Source organism: Ochotona curzoniae, unplaced genomic scaffold, assembly GCF_017591425.1.
Source record: "Ochotona curzoniae isolate NIBS_2020 unplaced genomic scaffold, NIBS_Ocur_1.0 contig_3520, whole genome shotgun sequence".
NCBI classification, from domain to species: domain Eukaryota; kingdom Metazoa; phylum Chordata; class Mammalia; order Lagomorpha; family Ochotonidae; genus Ochotona; species Ochotona curzoniae.
Window position 1 is genome coordinate 31,182,859 of NW_024465894.1, and position 23,551 is coordinate 31,206,409.

At 42.1% G+C, this 23,551-nt stretch overlaps 1 protein-coding gene across 1 annotated transcript in view; it reads left to right on the forward strand.

Annotated features, from left to right (window-relative positions):
- Positions 1 to 1,559: 1,559 nt before the first annotated feature.
- Positions 1,560 to 23,551, forward strand: part of GPCPD1 (glycerophosphocholine phosphodiesterase 1) — a 46,159-nt gene continuing 24,167 nt past the window's right edge. The window contains exons 1-6 of the mRNA XM_040980988.1: positions 1,560 to 1,711; positions 5,222 to 5,318; positions 9,737 to 9,821; positions 15,709 to 15,784; positions 17,521 to 17,562; positions 20,567 to 20,690. Of these exons, the coding sequence (XP_040836922.1) occupies positions 1,663 to 1,711; positions 5,222 to 5,318; positions 9,737 to 9,821; positions 15,709 to 15,784; positions 17,521 to 17,562; positions 20,567 to 20,690 (473 nt within the window). The 5' untranslated portion in view covers positions 1,560 to 1,662. The remainder of the gene's footprint in view (positions 1,712 to 5,221; positions 5,319 to 9,736; positions 9,822 to 15,708; positions 15,785 to 17,520; positions 17,563 to 20,566; positions 20,691 to 23,551) is intronic.

Consider the following 23,551-nt stretch of genomic DNA (forward strand, 5'->3'; position numbering starts at 1 on the left):
GGTGAAGGAGTGACTGGAGGCTCCCTTGCTTTTAGAGTGCGCCTCCGCAGTGCTAGGACTGAGTGGATGCCTTTAAATAGATTGTGTTTACACAGAAGGTAGAGCAGGGCTCTTGAAGTCATTCTGCTCAAGGACAGGTTCTCTGCAGTGCAGAGGCTTGGGTTGGGCAGCTGAAATTGTGGAGTTGCCAAATAAAGACTTCTGCTCCAAGTCTAACATACCACCAGCCTGGCTGCTGCTCTTGTTTTGTTTACCTGTTCAACATTATACCTATGTAATATTCAGAGCTTCATCGTGTAGGTGCCATGGATAAGAAGAACCATGGCCTATAGGTCGCTCTGAGCTGGGCCTCTTCACTCCTCCATCCCCTGAAAGACCTTAATGAGGCTAGGAATCAGGCTGCTCAGCCTAAGCCCTGGGGATGCTGGGAGCTAGACAGGTAGTTGCAGAGGCTGTTGGTGCATGGACCGGAGCCTGCAGCCCTCCCAAACACCAGGCACATCATTCCCCGATCCTGGGAACCAAAGGGGCCCACTGACCAGATAAATCCTGGACAGCTAAATTGCTTCCAGTGAGAACTACTGATAGAAAGCTGATGCCGAGAAGTGTGGGTGACTGTTGTTCATGATGGGATCACTGTGCTTGCCTGTGGGGGCAAGGGGTTGGGTAGGGAGCAATAGAGAAATTGAGTGACCAGCTGTGAGAGACACTTGAGGAATGGGATTCCAAGGGAGAGATGTGAGAAAGCTTTTAGTTGACAGCCTATATTATTGTGAGAGATTTGGAAATCCAAGTACAAGTATAGATTTGGGGCTTTAACAGTTTCGAATGAAGTTGGTCACTTTAGAAACAAAGTATTGGGTGTGAGATCAATTAGAATCAACAGGACTTGGTCACTGATGATAGAATTGGAACTCTCAGTTTGAGCCTGTAAAACATGAATGATGATGTTTGTGTGATTAAGGAAAAAATATGAGTTTTTTTTGTGTGTGTGTGTGGGGAAAAAAGTTTTATATATTTTTTAAAGTAGTTACATTGTCATGTTAAAAGCAGATTCCCAAGTTTCTTGGAGACGGCTAGTTTGTTTCAGTGGTGGTACTCAAATGCTGTGGTTTTCCTGGAACGAACCTGGTGACTTACGGAAGCAGTAACAGTGTCCTCTGTGTTTTCCCCCCTATAGCTGCTTGAAGATGTTTGTCCTTGTGTGTTCTCCTTCCACCCTAACCTGATCCTGGTCAGGAGAGATAGGTTGAATTTGTAGCAGGTGCTTATCAGGAGCAAAAGTTTGTGGCTTCTGAGAATCTTGACTCCTTAAAAAGTTTGGACATTTGCTTTGTACTTTTTCTGTTTTTTGCATTCTAACCAAATAGATTTGTAACATAAAGCCTTAAAACTTGCTAGAGACTAGATAATAGTTTGGTTAATTACTCATAGATGATTCATTTTTATTTTTTGCTTATTTTTTTTCTTTAGCTCATCAGTTTTTCTCAAAACAAATGAAGCGTGAAGTTGCAAAGATACTAAATATTATTTTTAAAATGCAAGTATAGGTATTGATTTAATTTGTCTCATGATGTAGTGTCTATAGCTAGTAATTTCTTGTACTATAACCAGTGACTTCTTTTTTCTCCTAGCTAGACATCCTGAAGTAACTCCTTCACAATGACGCCGTGTCGGGTCACCTTTGAAATAAGAGGAACTCTTTTACCAGGTATTGGAAAGCTTGACCAAAGTAATTAAATAATTTTTAAAATTCTGTAAGCATTTTTTTTTTTAATTTACTTTATGTATTTGAAACGTAGTTACAGATTGAGAGGCAGAGAGAGGTGGATCTTCGATCTGCTGGTTCAGCCCCAGACGGCAGAACTGCCGGGGCTGGGCCAGGCTGAAGCCAGGGGCCAGGAGCTTCTTTCGTGTCCTGTGCATGGATACCAGGTCCAAATGCTTGGGCAATCCTCTGCTCCAGGAAGCTGGGTCAGAAGCAGAACGCTGGGGCTCGAATAGGCACCCATATGGGATGCCAGGACTGCAGGCCGTGGCTTCACTTATTACACCACCTCGTAGCCTCAAGCCTGTTACTTAAGTTATCTTAAATACATAGTTCTTAGAATGTGCCTGATTTTTATATGAAAATAACAGTGGGCTGTAGGCCTTGTTTGATAATCCTCAGCCTACTAAATGCAAGGGAAGAAATTTTCATAATGTCTTATTCTCAAGCTTTCCAAGTAAACTGAATATGTTTTTTTCACAGAATGTAGATGGTTGTGTGTGTGTGTGTGTGTGTGTGTTTTAAAGAAGCATGAAAATGAAGGAACTTGCTAGTGTAGAAGTTTGGTAAAATATTTGGCCTGGATATAGTTTTGTTTTCTACCTAGGAATGCACCTTTTTTTGGCATCTCTCTTTCTCTATTTTTTTTTTTTCTATTGAGGAATTGTGCAGTGATTTTAGTGTAAAATGGCATGTTGAAACTGCATTCCACCTGGGTTGCCTGCTGCCCTGTTACTGCGCTGGTCCTGGTGGCCTTTTTCAGTTCTCCAGATCTGCTGCATTTCTTTCCCTTTTCTCCCCTTTTTTTTTGGTGGTGGTCATGGGGGGTATTCTCAAATTTGTATCTGCCCATCCCTGTTCCTGACTCTTCCCTGTGTCATAGCCTCGGTGACATTTTCTCAGTATTTGACATGAGTTTATTCTATCACTTAGGTGGTTTTTTTTTTTTTTTTTTTTTTTTGGTAAAGATTTACTTTATTTGAAAGACAAAGGGAGAGGCAGACAGACAGGTTTTCTACCCACTGATTCACTCACCAAATGGCCATGATGGCAGGAGCTTGGATGAAACTCAGTCTAGTTTCCCCCTGGGTGCCAGGACTCTAGCACTTGGGCCGTCTTCTAGTGCCTTCTGAGGCACATTAGGAGATAACTAGATTAGAAGTGAGGCAACTGAAACTCGAGCCCATCTAGGACGCATGTCTTATTTTGCGGTGGCTCAGTGTGCTGCACTTTAACACTGGCCTCTTCTCTTAGGTTTTACAGTTGTTTCAGTGTATTTGTTGTAAGCACTGTGAAAGTGTGTGTTGGGGGCCCGGCGCGGTGGCGCAAGTGGCTAAGTCCTCGCCTTGCACGCCCGGGATCCCATATGGGCGCCGGTTCTAATCCCGGCAGCCCCGCTTCCCTTCCAGCTCCCTGCCTGTGGCCTGGGAAAGCAGTCGAGGACGGCCCAAAGCTTTGGGAACCTGCACCCGCGTGGGAGACCCGGAAGAGGCTCCTGGCTTCGGATCGGCATAGTATCGGCCCGTTGCGGCTCACTTGGGGAGTGAATCATCGGACGGAAGATCTTCCTCTCTGTCTCTCCTCTCTGTATATCCGCCTTTCCAATAAAAAATAATAATAAAAATAAATCTTTAAAAAAAAAAAAAAAAAAAAAAGAAAGTGTGTGTTGGGCTTGTGTGTGCTGCATTCCTGCACCTAGCGTAGTGCCTGGCTCGAACAGAACACGAGTGGAGTAAACATGCATTCAAAGAATAAATGAACGACTCATGTTATACCTAACATGTTTGTTTCAGCCACTGTCATAGCAGTTGGCAAGCTTTGTGAGTTCAAACTATTAGCCAGGCTAATGTGGTACAGCTCCACCTCTGGACAGAATTGTGCAGATTGGAGAATACCGGTCGTCTGAGAGCTCCTTTCCCCTTGAGTCAGGCTCTCCGCCCTGGTCCATGTGCAGCCTCCTCTTGAAAAGAAGGACACAGAACCACATGCCCCTTTTGAGGGAGTTGTCAGAGGGCCCTGTAAGTTGGAAGCTGACAGTGTCAGGTGCATTGAGTGATGACAGCATTAGCTGCAGAAGAATTAACTTGACATGGGGAAGGGAGGTGGTGGTGACTTGGGCGCTTGTCTCCGTGTGGGAGATCTGGATGAAGCTTCTGGCTTTAGTCTGGCCAGTCGCTGGCCCTTCACAGCCATTTGGGGAGTGAATCAACAGTTGTAGATTTTTCTTTCTCTCTGTAACTCTGCTTTTGAGATTAAAAAAAAAAAAAAAGTGTTCAGAGACGTTATTCCCAGGGAAGCAGAGAAAGACCCTCAGAGGAAGCTGAACTACTGCCTCCCCAAGTTTCACTCTTTCCATCTGGGGATTCTGTTCTTTGTGCTTCGTAGCCTGCTACTTTGCGTGTGAATAAAAAACTCACTCTATGAAGGTTTGCATGAGTTTGTGAGGGATTTGCAGCAGCCAGAACAGTGGCTCCGCAGTCATCTGTCCCTTGAGAACTGGGAGCTGCAGTGCACCGCGCATTACATAGCAGCGTAAGGGTCATGAAGATGGGCATTTGGGCTTCAGAGTCAGCACTGTTGTTTACCTTTTTAAAAAATCCCAAAGTAGTGATGAACATAATCTGAACATAATCAGAACATAAATCTTGTTACTTCAAAAAGATTTCTATTTGACATGTGATCCCCACATAGTCCTGAGGACTTGCATGTGTTAACTGCCACGCTCGAGTTTCAGGCAGTTTTAGACAGTCTAAGCTTATGAAGTGCTAACACAGGTGCTTAGAGCTACCTATAGTTTTAGATTTTTTTCACGAAGTCTTTAGTAATTTTAATATTACATTGCTACTGTCCCACCTTGAGGTTTTTTTTTTTTTAAGATTTTTAAAAAATGTTTTTAAAAGAGTTAGAGAGAAGGGGAAAGGATTTCAATCCACTGGCTTACTCCCCAAATGCCGCAGCTGCCAGGGCTGGAACGAGCCAGAGCCAGGAGCTTCGTGAGTTCTCCCGGTGGCTTCAGGGGCTCAAAACTTGGACCATCCTCTGCTGCTTTTCTGGATTAGCAGGGAGCTGGATTGGAAGTGGATCAGCTGGGTCTTCAAGCAACACCCCATGGGATGCCAGCATGGCAGACTTACTCACTAAGACACAGTGCTGACTGCTTTTCAGGATTTTAAGATCACATTGCTGCTGTCCAGGTTATAATGTTGATCTGTAGCATGTTATCCCCGTGCTTGTCCCTTTCTCTGGCGTTGGGGGGTTTGGACGGGTGAGTCTGATCCCATGATCCTTCCACCCGATGCAGTCTCCACCGAGGCTCCTGACTCTGTGCCAATGGGAGTCTGTGTCGGCTGAGCTGATGCCACTGTCTGCTTTGCTTTCTTAGAACTAAAATGTGAAACTTACCTGCGGAGCCCTAACATTGTAACTGACGGACTGATGGTTCTGTTTCTTCAGGAGAAGTTTTTGCAATATGTGGAAGCTGTGATGCATTGGGCAACTGGAACCCTCAAAGTGCTGTCACTCTTCTTCCAGAGAATGAGACCGGGGAAAGGTAAGCACAGGTGTCAGGTTACAGGACGTCGGGGACTTGGGTCATGGAACCAGGGGACTTTGGAGAGATGGCTTTCTTGGGGTTTTAGTTTTGATGAATGCTTTCTTTCACATGTACTTAAAACTCTTGACTAGTTCTTTTGATATTTAAAAACCATGCTTCCAAATATTGCCCTTTTAAAAAAAAAAAGATTTATGTATCTTTTATTTGAAAGGCAGATTTACAGAGAGAAGGAGTGCTGGAGAGAAGGTCTTCTGTTTGCTTGCTCATTCCCCGATGGCTTCAAAGGCCAGAGCTGAGCTGATCTGAATTTGGGAGCCAGGGGCTTCTTCTGGACCTTCTAGGTCTTCTGGGACTCTCACACGGGTGCAGGGTCCAAGGACCTGAGCTCTCTGCTGCTTTCCAGGCCATAAGCAGGGAGCTGGATCGCAAGTGAAGCAGCTGGGACATGAACTGGTGCCCATATGGGATGCTGGTGCCACAGGTTGGAGGATTAGTCTGTTGGGCCATGATGCTCCCCCCCCCCCCATTATATTGCCTTGTAATGCATTAACTTGGATTCTCGGTACATATTCTATATTAAAGACCTAATTATTTTTTTCATCTATGTAATTATCTTGTTAAAGTATATGGTATTAACTAAAAGAAGCACAAAGCGGAACACACGCTTTGTCTTAGGTAATGTAAAAAGATGCATTGAATGTTAATTCAGTCTTGCATTAGCCTTGTCACAGATACAGTGGGGCCGGCTTCCTACAGGCAGCCAGCTATGGCCTGAGCCAGAGCTATGAATGGGGCTCGGGCACCTGCAGGTAAGGTGGTGACACTTTCCACACTTTGTTATAGCTTGTAAGTGGCATAGATGCATCCAATGGCCCCTGTAAGGAATGATCGGCACTTGTTAGGGAATTGTTAGGGCGCTTGAGACTTAAAGTCTGTTTCCTGTACAGCAGCATCACTGAAAATGTGCCCCTTAGATAGCACTGGTCAAAAGTCTAACCACTTATGAGGGAAGAATACAGAGATTGGGGCCCGGCACTGTAGCATAGCAGTTTAAGTCTCGCCTTGAATGCCCAGGGATCCCACATGGGCGCTGGTTCTAATCCTGGCCAACCTGCTTCTCATCCAGCTCCCTGCTTGTGACCTGGGAAAGCAGTCGAGGACAGCCCAAAGCTTTGGGACCCTGCACCCATGTGGGACACCTAGAAGAAACTCCTGGCTCTTTGCTTCAGAGTGGCTCAGCTCCACCTGTTGCGGTCGCTTGGGGAGTGAACCGTCAGATGAAAGATCTTCCTCTCTCTTCTCCTCTCTGTATACCTGACTTTCCAAATAAAAGTAAATAACTCTTTAAAAAGCAAAAGTACAGAGATGGAAAGACATTTAGAATCCTTTGTGGCTGTCTGGCATTGACAGGACATCGACGCATGTCACATGAACTCGGACTTGCTTCACTGAACTGGATAGGTGGATCATAGAGGTAGTGGTGTCCAGACAGACTGAGGAGAGATGTGAGAAAACAAGCTGATTGTTCATAGCAGGTAGTTGGAAGAGGATGATAATAAAACAAAGGCAAGTAGAGCAGTTCCATAATGTGACTTGTGGGAGAAGAAAAACCAAAAACACGCTAGAACATCTTTCCAGTGGAATGACACTTTCTCAGCTGTTTTCATAGGTAGATTTTGCTTTTTAGGTTTATGTTTTTGAAAATCAGAGAAAGAGAATCTTCCTGCTGGTTCACTGCACAAGTAACTGGAGCAGTCTGAAAGCAGGAGCAAGGAGCTTTCTCCAGGTCTCACGTAAGACCAGGGCCCTAGGGCTTGGGCCATCCGCTGCTGCTTTCCCAGGCCACAAACGGGGAGCTGGATCAGAATGAGGCATCTGGGGCTTGGACCTGCCCCCATAGGGGATGCTGGCTTATTGCACCACAGAACTAACCTGTTTTTGTAGGTAGGATTTTGAGAAATGGTACTGATGTGTCCTTTTCCGCAGTCTTTCACAGAGTGACACATTGGTTTATTCCCTTCAAGTGGCTGCTTTTCCTTAATTTTCTGATCAGCCACTCCTGAGCTTGTCGATAAAACACCTCTGCTGTCTTGAGTTGATTTCGCCCAGCCTGGTAACGTGATGGGAGCGGAATGAGATAGCTGTACTTGACTTTAAGGGACCAGCCATTTCTTCACTGATGTACACTGAGGATTGCTACCTCGCAGATCGATTGCTTCACAGGGAGTGGAGAAGGAGATGACCCAGGGTCATCTGTTTGCCTTCAGCCAACATCCTGTGAGTTCTCCGTGCCTTTCTCAGAGTCAGCCTCCCCTCATGCCCCTCACTGGCACTCAGTCTGTGCATGTGAAGAGCGGTAGTGATCAGGCTGTCATCTGTTGGGTCATTCGCGTGCAGCAGGCCGAGACCCATGGCCCTGGGCCAGAACACATCCAGGTCTCCGGCAGATCCCCCAGGGTGCGCCTTACTAGGAAGCTGGATGAGGAGAGGCTCCATCTGTGATTGGAAGCTGGGATCCTGAGCTGCACTTTAGCCCTGCTGCCACCCGGCCCACCCCGGCCCCACAGCCTTCCAGAGCCCTGGCTGGCAGCAGCTGGAGCTCTGCTGGAATGGCTGTCTACTCACAGCCTCTCCTGAGGAAGCGTGTGAGCGCAGTTCAAAACCAGGCGCTGTGCGGAGCTACCTCGCTGCCTGCTTCCTCTTGCAGTTTGTCAGATGAAGGTCATTCTTAAGTCACTGAACAATACTTAAGTCTCCTTGTTCTTTACATATTTTTAAAAGACAGATTTGTTTATATTGAAAGAGTTAAGAGAGATTAGAGGGAAAGACAGGAAAAGAGATCTTCCATCCACTGGTTCACTTCCCAGATGGCTACCACTGTTGGGGCTAGGCCAAGTGGAAGGCAGTAGCCAGGATCTTCTGGGTCTCAGTATGAGTGGCAGAGGCCCAGGAACTTGAACTGTCATGCACTGCTTTTCCAGGTGCACTAGCAAGAAGCTGGATTGTCAGTGGAACAGCTGGGGCAAGAATTGGTACCCATATAGCACCCATATAATATATGGCAACTTAGCCCATTAACACGTTACGGTACAACACTGGTCCCATGGCTTATTCTTAATTTTATTGTTTCTTTTTCTTTCTTTCTTTCTTTTTCTTTCTTTTTCTTTCTTTTTTTTTCTTTTTAAAGATTTATTTGCTTTTATAGGAAAAGCAGATTTACGGAGAGAAGAAGACAGAATATTTCGCTGCTGGTTCATTCCCCAAATGGCCACAGTGACCAAAGCTGAGCTGAGCTGAAGCCAGTAGCTTACTCCGGATCTCCCATATGGCTGCAGGGTCCCAAGGATTTGAGCCATCTTTTGCTGCTTTCCCAGGCCATAAGCAGGGAGCTGGATGGGAAGTGGAGCATCTTGGGATCCCGGTACTTGTAGTCGGAGGGTTAGCCAGCTGAGCACAGGGACCTTTGCTGTTTTACCTTAGAGAAGTAGAGTAAAAAACTCCTGCTGTGCATTGTCATCATTTTGTGGGTTTTTTTTTTTTTTTCCTTCTTTCTTTCTGTTTTTCATGCTTTCCAAAGGCTCAGGTTTTATTGCTTCTGTTTTGTGGTTCTCAACCAGTGCTGGACATTAGATTGCTTAGGGAGGATTTGATTTTCTGGTTTGGTTTTTGTTTTTTATTGGAAAGGTAGATTTACAGAGAGGAGGAAAGACACAGAGGAAGATCTTCCGTCTGTTGGTTCACTTCCCAGATGGCTGCAACAGCTAGAGTTGAGCCAATCCAAAGCCAGGAGCCAGGAGCTTCCGGGTCTCCCACCCAGATCTTCTGGGTGCAGGGTCTCAAGGGTGACAGCTGTTTGTGGATCTTTTGTTAGGAGCCAGGATTGGGTTGGAAAGTGGAGTGGCTTGGTACAGCCACAGTGGCAGCTATGTCTGCCATCTGGCCTTCCAGAAGGAACCTGGAGCTGCTCTGTGTTCACTGAGCTACCCTGAGGCTGAAGGAAGGTTTGGGTCATGTTCTCCTGCTGACTCTCACCTTAGCTTGTAAAATACAGCAACTATTTATTCTCTTGGCCACCATTATAAAAATCTTATATCCAGGTTGTTGGAGGACCTAGCCCCGGAGACTAGATTGAATGGGCCTGGGACAGCGTGTGAGTCTGCATTTTTGACAGTGTCCTGTCTGATCCTAAAGATTAAAGATCGTGGACCGTATTTTGGACACAAAATATGACTTGAAGCTCAGAATCAACTGCAATCATGAACTGTAGGGAATTTTTTTGTGTGCCTGCTGCACAGGACTGAAGGAGACCTCTGGGTAGGAGGTGGTGCTGGGCTCCTGCAGAGTCGCTGTGAGTGAGCAGGCTCCCCTCAGTGGAGTTTGGTCCTGATGGCTCTGCTTTCTTTCTCTCCTAACAGCATGTCATGGAAAGTAACCATTGTACTCAATAGAGGAACGTCAGTTCAGTATCGCTACTTCAAAGGGTGCTTTTTAGAACCAAAGGTATGTTTTCTGTATCCACATTCCATTGTCTTCAGTACTTCTTTCCAAAGCAACTAATTTGAACACAATTTAAAAACAAAATAAGTTTGTTTGGGTCAAATAAGGAACAGAATTCTTAGTTAACATTTAGGTTGCAAGGTGATAGCCACATCACAGGCAGACCTTCTCTGCCAGCAAGTTCTAAAGACTAATAATAGTAAGTATGCTCTGAAATCACAAAGTCACAACATTTGCCGTAAAGCTAAGTGTTCTTTGAAGGTGTGCATCTTCTGGTACTTTGAACTAATTAGTAACCAGTTGCAAAGATTTTCCTTTTTATTTTGTTTTAAATTATTTTGTGGTATTAATTTAGAGGAGTACATAGCCAGGCTTAAGTGTATATTTATAAAATTATTTAGCTGCAGCCATTTTTTGATGGCTGTGTTGTTTTACATGTCTGTGAAAATTGAAGTGATTCCGCGTTGTATGTTTTTCAAAGACTTGCTAGGCCAGGATGTTTTCTGAAGGCCTCTGAAATACGTGTTCTCAACCTGCCTGCTTACCACAGTTTGTTATTTGGGGGTTGTTTTCATATTTAGTAAAGACAAAAATGTTGATTCTTTAACCTTTACAGATAGTTATTGACTGAATTTTTACCTTTGCACACACTTGGGCTGCAAGTGAACAAAGGCTCAGGCAGGTGTATAGGAACTAGCCTCACTAGAGCTTCCTGAAGAAGACTTCCTGTGGGGGCTGCTGAACACTTGTACAAGCAGCCACTATTTGTGCTCTAGCCACCATCATAAAAAAGAAGACTGACAAACCCACTTCAGCTGTCTTTTGCACCTATTACGTTTTTATTATAAGAATATTTTTTATAAGTACTCAGTAATTGAACTTAAATTACATTATGGTTGATCATTGTTGGCTTATCTTGACAATAGTCTTACTCAGTGACGTAACAGCATCTACTGTTTGGCATTGGTGTTATGCAGCATGGCATAATTATCAGTATCAATCAAACAATTAGAAACAGAAATGTAGGCCATAGCACTCAAAACATTGAAAATATATTTGAGAATGCGGGATATGAAAGTTAGCTTTGCAACATGTGAAATCAATTAGATTTTACTTGGATATGGAAAAACAGTGATTTCTAAAGTAAGACTGTTGTTAACATATGTTAAATCAAGCCAACCCACAGTCATTTTCCTTTTCATTGAAAATGTAACCAAAAGGAACAAAATCACTCCAGCTACCCTTTGGAAAAATTGGCAAGAAGTCTGCATAACAGTAAAAAACAAGTTTTTCCCTTGTAATACTTGCAAAAGTTTACAGTATGTGTTGGTGAGTGTGTTTCTTTAAGTAGGTGCTCTGTATCGCGTACACATGTACCGTGTGATGCAGGGGCCGCCATGGTAAGTATGTTTTTCATGGAATAGAGTCAATAGCTACATAAAATTCCATGCATATGGCTAGAGGTTTTTTCCCTCCCATATGCCAACTTATAGTGACATTTATTTCTTTTAAAAGTTGGTGGCGCCTTTTAAATGAAACATTTTTATTAGATTTATTAAATCTTGTTGAGTTGCGCATTGTTCAATGATGGAATTGATCGCAAGGGGTCTTAACCTGAAATGTTGTGAACTAACGGCCTCTGTATTCAGTGAATGTAGAGAATGGTGGGACTAGAGTGATGTTGACAACATGGCAAAGCTGAGCTGGGAGAGAAGGTTGGTTTTACTGGGTCAAGAACTTTAGGAGGTAACTACCCGGTCAAGTTTTGTGGTTTTGAACAAGCCACTCATGTTTTGGACTTAAACTTCTTCACCCATAAAATGACAGGCTTCAACTGCAGCTTTCTTAGGTCCTTTCGTTACTAAAATTTTATTGTGAGCAAATAAAATTTTATCATTCATGTTTTCTCTTCCATACTTTGCTTTTTCTGACATTCCTTTCAGTTTAAAAGTTGCAAGTTTCAAATATTTGTTTTTCATAGCTCTATTTTCTTTGTGAAATTAGAACACAGTATTGAATTTTAAAATAATTGTGTCAGTGATAGGTACACTAACAGAGCAAGCACAGGCAGTCTCTGGATGAACACGCTGGATGCCTGTGCAGGCAGGCGCTTCATGGGTGTCACATCTTCCCCAATGTGCGCTTACATCAGCAGGCAGTTTAACTATTCTCTCATAATTCATAGCTCATCCTTTGCAGGTAGCTGTGATTAGGAGTGTTTCATAGGGAGCTGTTAGCCAGTTCTTGTTCCTACTTTTGAAAAGGTGTTTTTTTGTTTTTGTTTTTGTTTTTTTTTTTTTATCAAAACAGGTCTTTGCTTTTAGTAGCATCACTAGATTTCCAGCTTTTACAGATGCTAACATTCACTCGTGAATTAATTATCTTACTCTTCCTGATTTTTGTTTAAAGGTTTTTACAAAACAGTCATCTATGATAGACAAATAACAGTTCATTTCCAGGATAGCAAGTGGTTTTTTTAATGTAGTGACATTCTTCTGGATGCTAAATGCTCTGAAATGCTGAGTTTTGAACCTTCTCAGAAGCATTTAGCTGTTTACCTAGCTTGCTTGGCTTTACTCAAGCCTAGATGACCATTTTTCTTACTTCTCTTACAAAACAGAGACTGTTAAATAATGTTGAGTTTGGCCTCTGTGTGATGTTATCAGTAAACATTTCTTGTTCCCACCCTTGACATACAGGTTACTTTAGCTGTTGGAGATGACAATTTAACATCTACACACAGTGATATTACTTGACTAGCTAATTTTTGGAAATTTATTAGAAATTAGAAATAACCCTCCAGTTAGCATGTTGATGGTGTTTGTGTTTCTCAGTGCTGGATATCGCTGATGAAGTCAGGAACTGTTGAGGGAGGCAATCAGCAAGGCCTTTCCCCCTTAAACTGTTTTTTGTTTATATATGTTTACAAGCGTAAACCTTTTTGTAGCCATCTGATTTTTGTATCTGCAGAAGTAAGATAACTCCACTAGTGCCATTAATGCAATATTGATTTGGATTGATGCTATTTGTTATTTTTTCCCAAAGATCCACCCTGTACTTTTCTCTGAAACCTGAAGATGTTAGGAAGGATTGCATGCTGTAAAGTGATCACTGAGTTTTAAAGCTTTTGAATGTTCAATAGTTTCTAAATTTTTTTTTAAAGAACTTTATAGCAATTTTAGAAGCAAACTTTTTAAAAGAAAGGTTTTTTTTTTACTCAGTATTGTGGCAGTTCATATACTATCTAACAAGGATTTGTAGTCTAAATGCTAACAGAATCGTAAGTGACCTGTTAAACTGGCCCCTCAGACTTTTCCTCAGATCTCTGCTAGGTCTGGATTGTTTTATGGTATGGTATGAGTGGAGTTAAAACTGTTGCTAAAATAGATTCCTTATCAAATACTTAGTCCACAGGACTGTTTTTACATCATTAATTCTAGAAATATGATTAAATGCTTTGTTAGGTACTTCCGAGTTAAGACAAAACAAAATATTCCCTCTCATTTTTGCCACCCACATTTTAATTCCAGTCAACATAGTAAGTTTACCATTCTAACCTTACCTTTGATGTTAGTTTATATAAAATTTTAAGTCCATACCACCTTTACAGAGAAGAGATTTTTAGAGTAGGTGGCAGGAGGGGAGCTGGAGAGCTGGATGGAAAGCACAGCGTCGTCTCCTGCTGAGAAGCATACCTGTCCTTAAATGTGGATTTGTCCATCCTTTGAAGTCTAGAGAGGTTTTGCTTTTGTTTTTTGTTTGTTTTTTAATAGGTAAGAAAGTAATGTCACTTGGCAGGTATAGCAGTAAATGTATCTCCTTTTTTTTTTTGGTATAATGGAGATAAATGCAGCACGTTTGGAATAAGTTATTTCAGAATACATTCTTTTATTTATTTTTTTAAGATTTTAAAGTTTTTATTGGAATGGCAGATTTTACAGAGAGTGAAAGACAAAGATCTTTAATCCATTAGTTCACTCAAATGGCCTCAGTGGGTGCAGCTGAGCTGATCCCCAAGCCTGGAGCCAGGAGCTTCTTCTGCGTCTCCCACATGGGTGCAGGTCCCTAGGCTTTGGGTCTGCCTGCAGTGCTTTCCCAGGCCGCAAGCAGGGAGCTGGATGGGAAGTGGAGCAGGTGGGGCACGAACCAGTGCCTAGATGGAGTCCCAGTGCTTGCAGGTAGAGTATTAGCAGCTTGAGCCATCGTGATGGCCCCCGGAATACATCCTTTCAACAGTTTTTGCCCAATCTGTAAGTAAACTGTGGCAACCAGGCACACAGCTAAACAAAAAGCATTTTTCCATATTAACTATTTGCATATCCAGTCTGTTTCAGATTTTAAACTTTATGTTTGCAAAAACAAGAAATTTTAACCTGTTATTTTAGGTGACAGAATTACCTTTGTTTAAATATTTAATGTGCCAGGCCCGGCGCAATAGCCTAGCAGCTAAATCCTCACCTTGCATGCACTGGGATCCCATATGGGTGCTGGTTGTGTCCTGGCGGCCCCACTTCCCATCCAGCTCCCTGCTTGTGGCCTGGGAAAGCAGTCAAGGATGGCCCAAAGCCTTGGGACCTGCACCCATGTGGGAGACTTGGAAGAAGCTCCTGGTTCCTGGCTTTGGATTATCTCAGCTCTGGCTGTTGTGACCACTTGGGAAGTGAACCAGCAGATGAAAGATTTCTCTGTCTCTCCTTTCTGTAAATCTGACTTTCCAGTTAAAAGAATTTAAAAATAAAGAAATAAATAAAAGCAAAAATTTAATGTGCCAAATTTATTAAATGCTTGGTATCATTTAGCACTTACTAGAGACAGTCAACATTGAAATATATATATATTCTGTATATGTAACTTTTTAGTGCCATTTGAAGAAGTACAATATATAGAAGAAAAATGTGTTCTGGACTTTTTAGTGTAAAATATGTCTAGAAAAGGGCTCAAAGGACATGTTAAGGAAAAACTGAAATATGTAAGGTTATTTGAGAATTTCAAGATCTGTGTGTTTATAGGGCTTTCCTTTGGCACGTAATTTTAATTAGCTGATTTTTCTTCAGAATTAAAGGCACATTAGGACACTTAAGCTGTGGTCTTCTAGGAACATTCAGAATCTTGGTGGTTTGTTGTTGATCTAAAATGGTTTGTGTTATCAGGAACACATACAGCTTTTGTTTTTAGTGATTGATAGCAAAGACAGTATTAGGAATTGTTACATTATGAAATAAAAAATTGAGCGGATAAAACTGTTAGTTCCCCTTTAATCGCACTTGTTCTTCAAATTTACCTGTCCATGTATCCTTTCTTTGAGGGCTTCTTACGTTTTTTAGAAATGCTGGTCACTGTGACGGACGAACTTTGATGTCCTTGCATACTTAACTGAAGAAAGACTCTTCTGTGCCCTTGACTTCCTTCAGAGTTCTGTGGTCATTGATTGACCTCCTTGCGCCTGCAGCTCCACTGTTGGAGACTCGCTTAGGCCGGGAGACGTAGAGAGAGAGACTTTGATAGGAACACCTAATTGTTGGCATACCGAACAAAATTTATTGAGTGCTGACTTTGAAGACACAGTATCTGTTAAAAATTAAGCTTTTTTCCTTTGGAAAAAAATTGGGTATTGAAGACAGATGTAAGAATGGGTTTTAAGACAGTTTTGTGTGCTAGTTCATCTCATTTTTTTTTGTTTACTGCTTCACTCTCCTTTTCTTCCAGCATTTTCATCATGTTTTGTGACCTGGTACATTCCTGCTTTGGGGCATATAATACTGATAATTAACAAGATGAATCTCTTGGTCTCATATTTAGTATAAGACTAAGACCACAAACATCTAATGGAGTCATTGGTAGAAAATAAGATATAAGAAATTATTGCAGACGTGTAACTTTTAAATTGCAGACTATCGGTGGCCCATGTCAAGTCATAGTTCACAAGTGGGAGACTCATCTACAACCACGATCAATAACCCCTTTAGGTATGGGCATTCGCTGCATCTGTTTGAGGCATATGCGTAAAAATACTAGTGTGCTGGTCAATGACATAGTGGGATTTAAGGAAGATTTATTCTAAAGAGTTAAAGTCAATGCATTATCAGTGCTACCAGTTGCACCTAGGATTTCATGTATCTTACTTTCAAAATTAAATAGTTCTTAATTGCCTTTCTTTATAACCTTTATTAGAAATGCTTGCCTAGTTTTTGTTTTCTAGGGTTTAGCTAATTGATTTTAAAATACCTAGTTCTATTTGGGGTAGTTAAGGTTTGTAAGATAATAGTCATCTTGGCTTTATTTGGTTACTGCTTAGGCCTTAAGAGCATTAAGCTGTCGTGTTGACTTAGCATCATGGCTTTATTGGGTTACTGCATAGAGCTAAAGAACCCAAAACAAAGACTCTTAAAATTTTAACTTTAAATAGTAAGTTGTTCTATTTCTTCTGTTGCCTTTTTTTTAAGCTAGTATGTACTCGAGTAAACTTGTATGAATTCAGATTTCTTTGCTATAGTAAGCATGTTCCTGATAATTGATTTACATTGACTGCTAATGGTGCTAGAATTAAAATTCAGTGTTTTTGTTGGCAAAACACTTCTGTTTTCTGGAGCCTATCAAATGGCATTTCTCTTCTGGCAGTATTTTTTAATTTCCTCTTCCATTCTGTAATAGAGTTTGAAGCTCATTTCACATACATTAAATTACCTACTTGTAGTCATCTCTAAAGTGATTCAGTGCTGAGATCCGTATCTTTCAGTTTCCAGGTAGAATTAGAATGTAAGGTATCCGGCTGGCTGGTTTTTTTGCCTGTATAGAAAACAGTGACAGGTTGTGCTTGTGCTGTAGCGAGGACACACTTTCTTTACACAAGCATCTCATCCGTCCTCTCAGGTGTTTTGGATATATTTTAGTACATTTTTCATAGTATATTTAAAGATTTTGTGATAGAATATTTAGAATTATAGTAGCTTCATACTGAGATTAGAATTTATTAGGGATTCAGCATTCAAAATGCATTTTGAAGCATCTTGCAAGTAAATGTATTTTGATATGAAAAGTAGAGTAATGATGTCAAGTGCTCTATGTGAGAATCTTTGTCAGGAGCTAGCATTGGTTTAGCCTTTCAGACTTAGAAGTGAGGCAGGAAGGCGAGGACTTCCTGCCGGGGGCCTCTGCAGCTTCTCCTGCGGCTGCAGGCCCGGGAGAGGAAGCTAGCAGTGCGGTGGCTTCGCTAGTTCCTCACGGCCGTGGACGCACAGGTAAGTTGGCTGTTTGTGAAGCTTTTAGCTGGCTGTGGAGAATCCTTGAGATTTGAGGAGAATGGCATTTTACATGAGTTCAGAATATGCAGCAAGTAAGAATAAGCATTTTGATTGTACCAAGACCCTGGGTTTGAAAACACTAGCAGTTACCGTTGTCCAGCAGCTTGGTGGGTGCGGAAGGCGTCCTCGGGCCTCCACAGCACCTACCAGGGAACATTCTTTCTCTTCCTTATTGTTTGATGAAAAGCAATCCAAGCTTCCAAGAACAATCCTATTGGTTAAGCCTGCTGCTTACAAAGGGGCTCCTTGCTGAGGGCTACAATAAATATGCTTATTCACTTTAGGCAGCTTTTGAAGTTGTAGATTAAATGTTTGAATAGTCTTAAAAGTGGGTAACTTCTCATTTCATAATGTGTATGTCATGAATATTAACTAGGTTTTCTATTTTCCTTGAATTCTAGAAAGTGAAATTACTATCGACGATGGACAGTTTGGAATTCACAGTAAGACTGAGTTTTAAAATGTTTACTGTTCACTGCCTTACATTTCATTGGAAACAAATAGCATAGGGAAATAGGGCATATATGTATGATCTTGAAAACAGATGTGATCCAAAAACAGTTTAATTGCTTTGTACATGTTGTGTATTTCTTGAACCTTGAGTTTGAAAGTCGGAGTTAGCGAGAGAGGAGGAGCTGCAGCGACAGAGTCCTGTTTCTTGTTTACTCCCTGGGTGTTCTCAGTGACCAGCACTGTGTCAAGCTGAAGCCAGGAGCCAGAAGCTCCTGGGTCTCCCAGTGGATGGCAGGAGCCCAAACTCTTAGACCATTTTCTGCTTTTCCCAGGGCATTTGCTGGAGTTGGATCAGAAGTGGGGTGTTCAGAGGAAGGACTTGGTGTGCCACCAAACTAGCGTCTGTGTATGCACTTAATGTTAAAATCCAGACTGGCCAGAATATATTAGTAATTCTGGCTGATCATATGATGTGTGTACCGCATTTGCCTATTTATTTGAAAAGGCAAGTGAGAGAAAGAGAAAGATCTACTATCTGCTGGTTCACTCTCCAAGTGCCTATAGCAGCCACTTGGGCTGGGTTGATTAAAAGCCAGGAGTGAACCCGGCTCAGTAGCCTACTGGCTAAATCCTCACTGGGATCCTATATGGGTGCCAGTTCATGTCCCGGCTGTTCCACTTCCCATAAACTTCCTATCCAGCTCCTTGCCTGTGACCTGGGAGGACAGTGGAGGCTCGCCCAAAGCCTTGGGGTCCTACACCCCCGTGGGAGACCTGGAGGAAGCTCCTGGCTTCAAATCAGCTCAGCTCCAGCTGTTGAGGGCACTTGGAGAGTGAGCCAGTGGAAAACAGAAGATCTTTCTGTTTTCCCTTCTCTCTGTGGATCTGATTTTGCAGTGAAAATAAATAAATCTTAAAAAAAAAAAAAGGAATTCAAAGTTTGTGGCCATATCTGTGTCTTGGTCCTTTGATGGCAATACCCAAGTACTTGGGCTGTCATCTTTTGCCTTTCCAGGCGTGTTAACAGAAAGCTGACTTGGAAGCAGAGCAGCCAGGGTTTAAAGCAGCACCCTGGCAGGGGATGTGAATAACTCAAGTGCTGGCTTGACACACTGTGCTCACGATGCCTGCCGTGGCTGTGTCTTTAAAAATCGTTTCTCAGGGCCCAGTTGAGTAACCTAGTGTTAAAGTCCTCACCTTTCATGTGCCAAGATCCCATGCAGGCACTGGTTTGTGTCCTGGTGGCCCCACTTGCCATCCAGCTCCCTGCGTGTGGCCTAGGAAAACAGTGGAGGACGGCCCAAAGCTTTGGGACCCTGCAGCTGCCTGGGAGACCAGGAAGAAGCTCCTGACTCCTGGCTTCAGATTGGCTCAGCTCCAGCCATTGTGGCCATTTGAGTAGTGAACCAGTGGATGGAAGATCTTTCTGTCTCTCCTCTGTGTATATCTGCTTTTTCAATAAAAAGAGCTAAATCTTCAAAAAAAGTTATTTCTCAGTTTAGTAAAAATTCTTCCTTAACTTTGAAAATATGTTGAATATTGTACACTACCATAGTTTTCTTTTACTCTGATGATTCAAGATTCTTTTTTTTTATATATAAAGATTGGTCATTTTTATTTGAGAGGCAGATTTACAGCGAGAGACAGAAAGATAACCAAATAACCACTTGACCAGAGCTAAGCTGATCTGAAGCCTGGAGCCAAGAATTTCGTTTTGGTCTCCCACATGGGTGTCAGGTCTAAGGACCTAAGCCAGGATCTTCCACTCTTCGAGGCCATAGCAGGGAGCTGGGCCACAAATCCAGCAGCCGGGACTGAATGGGAACCAGGTGCTGCAGGCAGAGGATTAGCTTACTATGCATGCCATTCAATGGCCACTCAAAATTTCTTTAATGACTGGAATTGTCTTAATGTTACTAGGGTCATCTTGCTAAATTTCACTCAGATACTGAACTAGGGAGACAAAAGATGGAAGGGGAGTTGGCAGAATGTGTTTGAGCTGACCTTGGCCTAGAGGTAAATTGCCAATCACCAGTTTCCTATCAAGCAGAAAATGAAATAGGGCCTGAGTGGCTTGGTTGTAGTGTTGCTCTGCGCATCCTCACATGGTGGTGCCTGCCGTGGCAGTGTTTGGATGGGGGTTTGAACTGCTCGGAATTGGTCTGACATTGTGGGTGTTGCAGCAGCAGCACGATATGCTAGAACAGCATTATTGTTTGTTGTAGAATCTTGTCCTCTTTCACTGTTTTTATGTTATGTATTTTGGATTGTTTGCTCATCTCATTGGTAATGTCTGGTGTTGTGTCCCTCCCTGCGTTATGTGTGACGATCAAGGGTTATACACGGCATTTCTTTGTTGTTACCATTCTCCTAAATTCAGCTTTATTTAGCTTTCAGAATGAAACCATTTGATTTATTTTGCCATGCACTGGTTAAAAAATTGACAATTATTAAACAGTTATATTTGTGGAGAGAAGTGTCTTTTTAAAAACTATGTTAATGAAAAAGCTTAGGGATAGTTTCAAGTTACACAATACTAACACCATGGTACTGCAGTTTATGGCGAGGTGAAGAAATAGGAAGGTGCAGAGTTGACTTGTAGTTTTATCCCTGTCTTCTTCTGTCTTAACTGTAAAACTCCAGGATGTCACTAGTTGAGCTGAATCTGCTGTGAAGCACGGAGGTCTGACAGGGGTCCCCGGGGACACTGTCCTGACCCAGGTCAGTGTTACTCAGAGGGTGATGTCAGTAACATTGTTAGGATCTACTTTTTAAAGCACAGCTAGTTGTAACTAACTTAACTTTTAGTCTTTACTTCCTGTGAGGTTCCTTTTAGTGACAAATTTTTAAGACTATCTGGATATTTGACCAAGTGAAGGACTAATATTATACAACTTTAGTGTATTAAAATGTGAGGACTAGAATCATGTGTGTTATAATTGTGTTACTTTAGAAAACTAATGATTGCTCTTGTTCGTGTGTTTACTCTGCCAGATGGTGTTGAAACTCTGGATTCTGGATGGCTGACATGTCAGACAGAAATAAGACTACGTTTGCATTATTCTGAAAAGCCTCCCGTCTCAATAACCAAGAAAAAATTGAAAAAATCTAGATTCAGGTATGCACATTTGTTTTTGTTGCTTGGGCCATTTATTTTTTCTAATGTTACCAATTTTTCACCCATTTGGTTTTAGCCTTTGAATGTGTAAACTAAACACTTAACAGTCAATGTCACATTTTCTGGCAACTGGAGTTTTGTGGTAGTGAATTCTTTCAGGTTGCTATTAGTTTAGTTTTAAGCTTATGTAATTTTTGTGCTTTCTACCATTGGATATTTTATTGCTAGTATCACAACAGAAGTTTTTCTTAAAATTGATGTCATGAAAGATGTGCTATGGGAGGAGAAAATGGCACATATAGAAAAAATTATTGGTGTAAAAATTCTTTGGAATTCTAAACTCTACTGTGGCTTGAAAATGAAAAATTTTCTGTGATGAGGGCCCGGCGCGCATCAGCCTAGTGGCTAACGTCCTCGCCTCCAACATGCCAGGATCCCATATGGGCGCCAGTTCTGGTCCCTGCAGCCCTGCTTCCCATCCAGCTCCCTGCTTGTGGCATGGGAGAGGGGGCGGGCAGTCAAGGATGGCCCAAAGCTTTGGGATCCTGCACCAATGTGGAAGACCCAAAAGAGGCTCCTGGCTTCGGATCAGTGCAGTTTGGGTCATAGCAGACACTTGGGGAGTGAATCCATGGACGGAGTATCTGTTTCTCCTCCTCTCTGTATATATGACTTTCCAATAAAAAATTAAATAAAAATTTCTTTTTGTGGTGAAAGCTAGCAGGTGTCATCATGTTCTCAGAGGAATGTTTTTGAACCTATGCTAACTTTAAGAGTTAGAGGCATCAAGCTTTTGTTTAAGTGGCTTATTACATCTGCATCTCCGCAACTCCTCCTGTAATGCAGCTGGAAGTGAGCTAGCTTGTTGAAGACAGACTGCCATGCCATTGGGGGTTTTTGACTTGGATACTTAGGGCTCTGTGTTTTGATGTATCATGCGACCCTTTGTGACACAATGCCATATCTGGACTGTAGGGCCATTTCTAGCAAAGGTATGGATAATATAACACTTAATACCTTCATAGTAAAATTCACAACGATAATATAAATTTGTAAAGCCATAAATGTTTTGTCACAAGTGGTTGAATACTTCACTGCTTGCAGATTACAGTCCTAAATGAAGGAAAGGGCTGGGGGCACTTCACAGGTCTTTATGGTAGAGAGCAGAATCCTTCACACAGCTCTGTGGAAAGGGCGAGTCAGGCTGTAGCACCTGCCTTGGCTCTTCTAGCCTTCTGTTTTGCTTCTGAAACACTGTAGTTAGTTTAGAGTAAGATCTTTAGAAAATAAAACCTGGTTGGTTGGTTGAGCCAGGTGACTGATGTTAGGAAATGAATAGGTAATTCATGATTGGGGGACCTGGTGAATGGAGATGGAGACTGAATGCTCTGTGATTCCTGCTTATTTGGAAGTCACTCTTAGGGTTTATGTTGAGTTCCATAGTTTCAAGTATTTTTTCGTATAACTACTTAATTTAGTTCTGTAGGATGAATGACTTGATTCCTATTGAAATGGTTACATACAACTAGAAACTGATGTTTGTTCTGACCATCATTTTTCTCACAAGTTCATATTAATGATGAATTAAGCTTTCATAAGATAGGAAATAAATTTATCTGCAAGGATAATAGAATTTTAAAACTTGACTTTGGCATGTAAGCTAAAACAGTGCACAAGCCTCTCGTTGGCACTGAGGGTTTTGTTTGTATCTTTGTGTGTGTGTGTGTGTTTTAGCACTGAGTTTTAAAAAACGCTGTTGACTAATTCTACCTGTAAGTTGAAAGCAGTGCAGGGGAAAGAACCTATTTGATCAGCAGAGAAAGATTGATTTTCTCTCCTAAAGTTTATGTCCCAAACACCCACAACGCCAGGGGTGGGCCATGTCAGTACAAGGAGCCCAGAACTCAGTGTTGCTCTCCCACGTGTTGGCAGGGACCCACCTCCGGGAACCATTGCTTGCTTGCTCTTGGTTGCACATTAGTGGGAAGCTAATGTGGAACTAGACACTGCAGTATGGCGAATGGGCACGCCAAGTGGCATCGTCACCTCTATGCCACCTGCTCATCTATCCCTGTCTGTCGGTGGTAGACCAGAAACATTTAGAGAACTATCAAGAAAACCTTTCAGGCTCTTTGTAGACCCTCTTTAAACTTGCTTGCTTATTTATTCCCCTGTGTTTTTCTTGCCTGTGTGTTTGTGTTCTCTCTTCATACATTTGGGGAATGTATTTCTCTTCAGGTTGGCCATTAGTCAGTTATCCAGATGCATTTGTAAGCCTGTGGATTCTGAGAGGAGAATCATTTTTGTTTTGCCATGATGGATTATGGCACAGCGTTACTAATGTGCTCCTCCTTCTAGTGTCCCATGAAGGAGACCTGAGAGGGTCATGACTCTAAGCCTCAGCAGTGGTTGGAGCAGAAGGTCCACAGAGAGCAAGCCACGCTTGCAGAGACCCTCCATTTGTGTTAGAAAGCAAGTCTCGTTTAAATCTGGAATTCACGTTTTCTTAGATCTGTTGTCACTGTCTGCAGGAACTTTGCATTTCAACTGCTGCAAGAAATAATATAAAATTGAGTTTACTTTTTGCTGTCACAGTACTCTCTCATTGGGAATATAGGCTGTTCTTTGCGGCCCTGTGGCTGGAGTAACTGGCCTTTGTTTTCATTGCTATGAAGCTATTAAATTTAGACTCTTTGTTTCATTAAAAAGTATGTACATATACATAAAAGCATTCATACTTCCATAAGAATACTATGTATTTAATATGACTATTTTTCTTCAGTAATGTACTTTCCCCACAGTACCTCAGCTTTCACTGAGGTCAAGCTGAGGAAGGAGGAATATAGATCTTTAATTCTAGT